The 1,491-nt window shown below is 33.6% G+C and overlaps 1 protein-coding gene across 1 annotated transcript in view; it reads right to left on the bottom strand.

Annotated features, from left to right (window-relative positions):
- Nucleotides 1–309, bottom strand: part of LOC137623342 (uncharacterized) — a 205,585-nt gene extending 205,276 nt beyond the window's left edge. The window contains exon 1 of the mRNA XM_068354156.1: nt 165–309. Within this exon, the coding sequence (XP_068210257.1) occupies nt 165–167 (3 nt within the window). The 5' untranslated portion in view covers nt 168–309. The remainder of the gene's footprint in view (nt 1–164) is intronic.
- Nucleotides 310–1,491: the final 1,182 nt, after the last annotated feature.

Genomic DNA, 1,491 nt, shown 5'->3' with positions numbered 1-1,491 from the left:
AAAATAAAAGATTCTTTTGAATAGTGTCCGCGCGACTCTAAAATCTCAACACCGACTTACTTTCACTCGCCGTGCTTACCATTTATGTTTCAGGGCTCCCCGAGAAAAACTAGATTTAAAACTATCTTTTTAATAAATGTCATTGCTAAGATAAGAACACGTACCATCTTAATGTCCGGACACCCAATATAAGATTCCCAGCGGTATTTTATCTCGAAACACCAGAGGTATAAGGAAGGAGTTTTCACACAGCGCGCAGACAAACTAACATCCACACCTCACCACTTTCAACGTTAAACTGAGGTGAGGAGAAGTCTGAACTCTCAGCTCTGAAAGAAGAGAATCAGAGACGGCCAGGCTCAACTCCCCACTCTCCTTGAGACCGCCCATGACCACCAACGAGATAGAAGTAAAACATAAGATTAGATTAGCTGTTAATTTCTTGTTTCGAGAGACATCTCCTGAAGGACAATCTATTTCATAATCTACGAGAGTCTGCCCTATTCAAACTACATAGAGGAATTTTATTTCCCCACAAAATCGAAAAAGAAAGGCGCTTTAAGTTGTGAGGCGCAAAGCGGAGCCAGGCTGAGGAGATCTTGGGTCCTGATTGGGTATCCCAGGGTTAAGCATTGTGACCAGTTAGCATAATTTCGTGTTCTTTTTATCATCGTTTCTGTTCATACTTTTAACATACTTGCAATTAATATCATTGCCTGATATAATTAATGAAAGATACATAGCTGACAGCAAAGGCAATTTTAAAAGTAACGGCTAACAAAATAATAAAGTTGTTTGCAAAGAATTTGTGGCAAGAACCGCTACACCTGTCAGATATGTTATGCTTCAACCTCTTTGGGGGGTTTGTCTGAGGCCTCCATTCCCTTATGAAGGAGGATAGGGTCAGTCCAAAAAATATATGTAGGATATACTCAGTCAGCATATAAAACGGTTTGTATCATAATAGACATACTGTACACGAAGACACTTATGTGTAGCTACTCATCTCTTTCATTCTACGCACACACAAACATATATATATATATATATATATATATATATATATATATATATATATATATATATATATATATATATATATATATATATATATATATATATATATATATATATATATATATATACAGTATATATATATATGCAGTATATATATATATATATATATATATATATATATATATATATATATATATATATATATATATATATATATATATATATATATATATCATTATTATGGCTCCAAAACTCACCTGACTATGCCAGAGCTCTGAAAATATTACGCACCTCTCAGACAGCAATATGTATGAACACTGAATATCCAAAGGTCTCTTATGTTACATTCAAAACAAAACTGGGTGATTATTTATGTGAACAATTAAAAAACCAACCTCTTACTACGGTTCTTAGTCAGGGAATACGAGCAAAGCACCGATAAAATATATTGGTGATTGAAGTAATACACATTTA

The sequence above is a fragment of the Palaemon carinicauda genome, chromosome 30, assembly GCF_036898095.1.
Source record: "Palaemon carinicauda isolate YSFRI2023 chromosome 30, ASM3689809v2, whole genome shotgun sequence".
Lineage (NCBI taxonomy): Eukaryota > Metazoa > Arthropoda > Malacostraca > Decapoda > Palaemonidae > Palaemon > Palaemon carinicauda.
The sequence above is the reverse complement of the archived record's forward strand: the minus strand, read 5'-3'. Positions and strand labels throughout refer to the sequence as shown.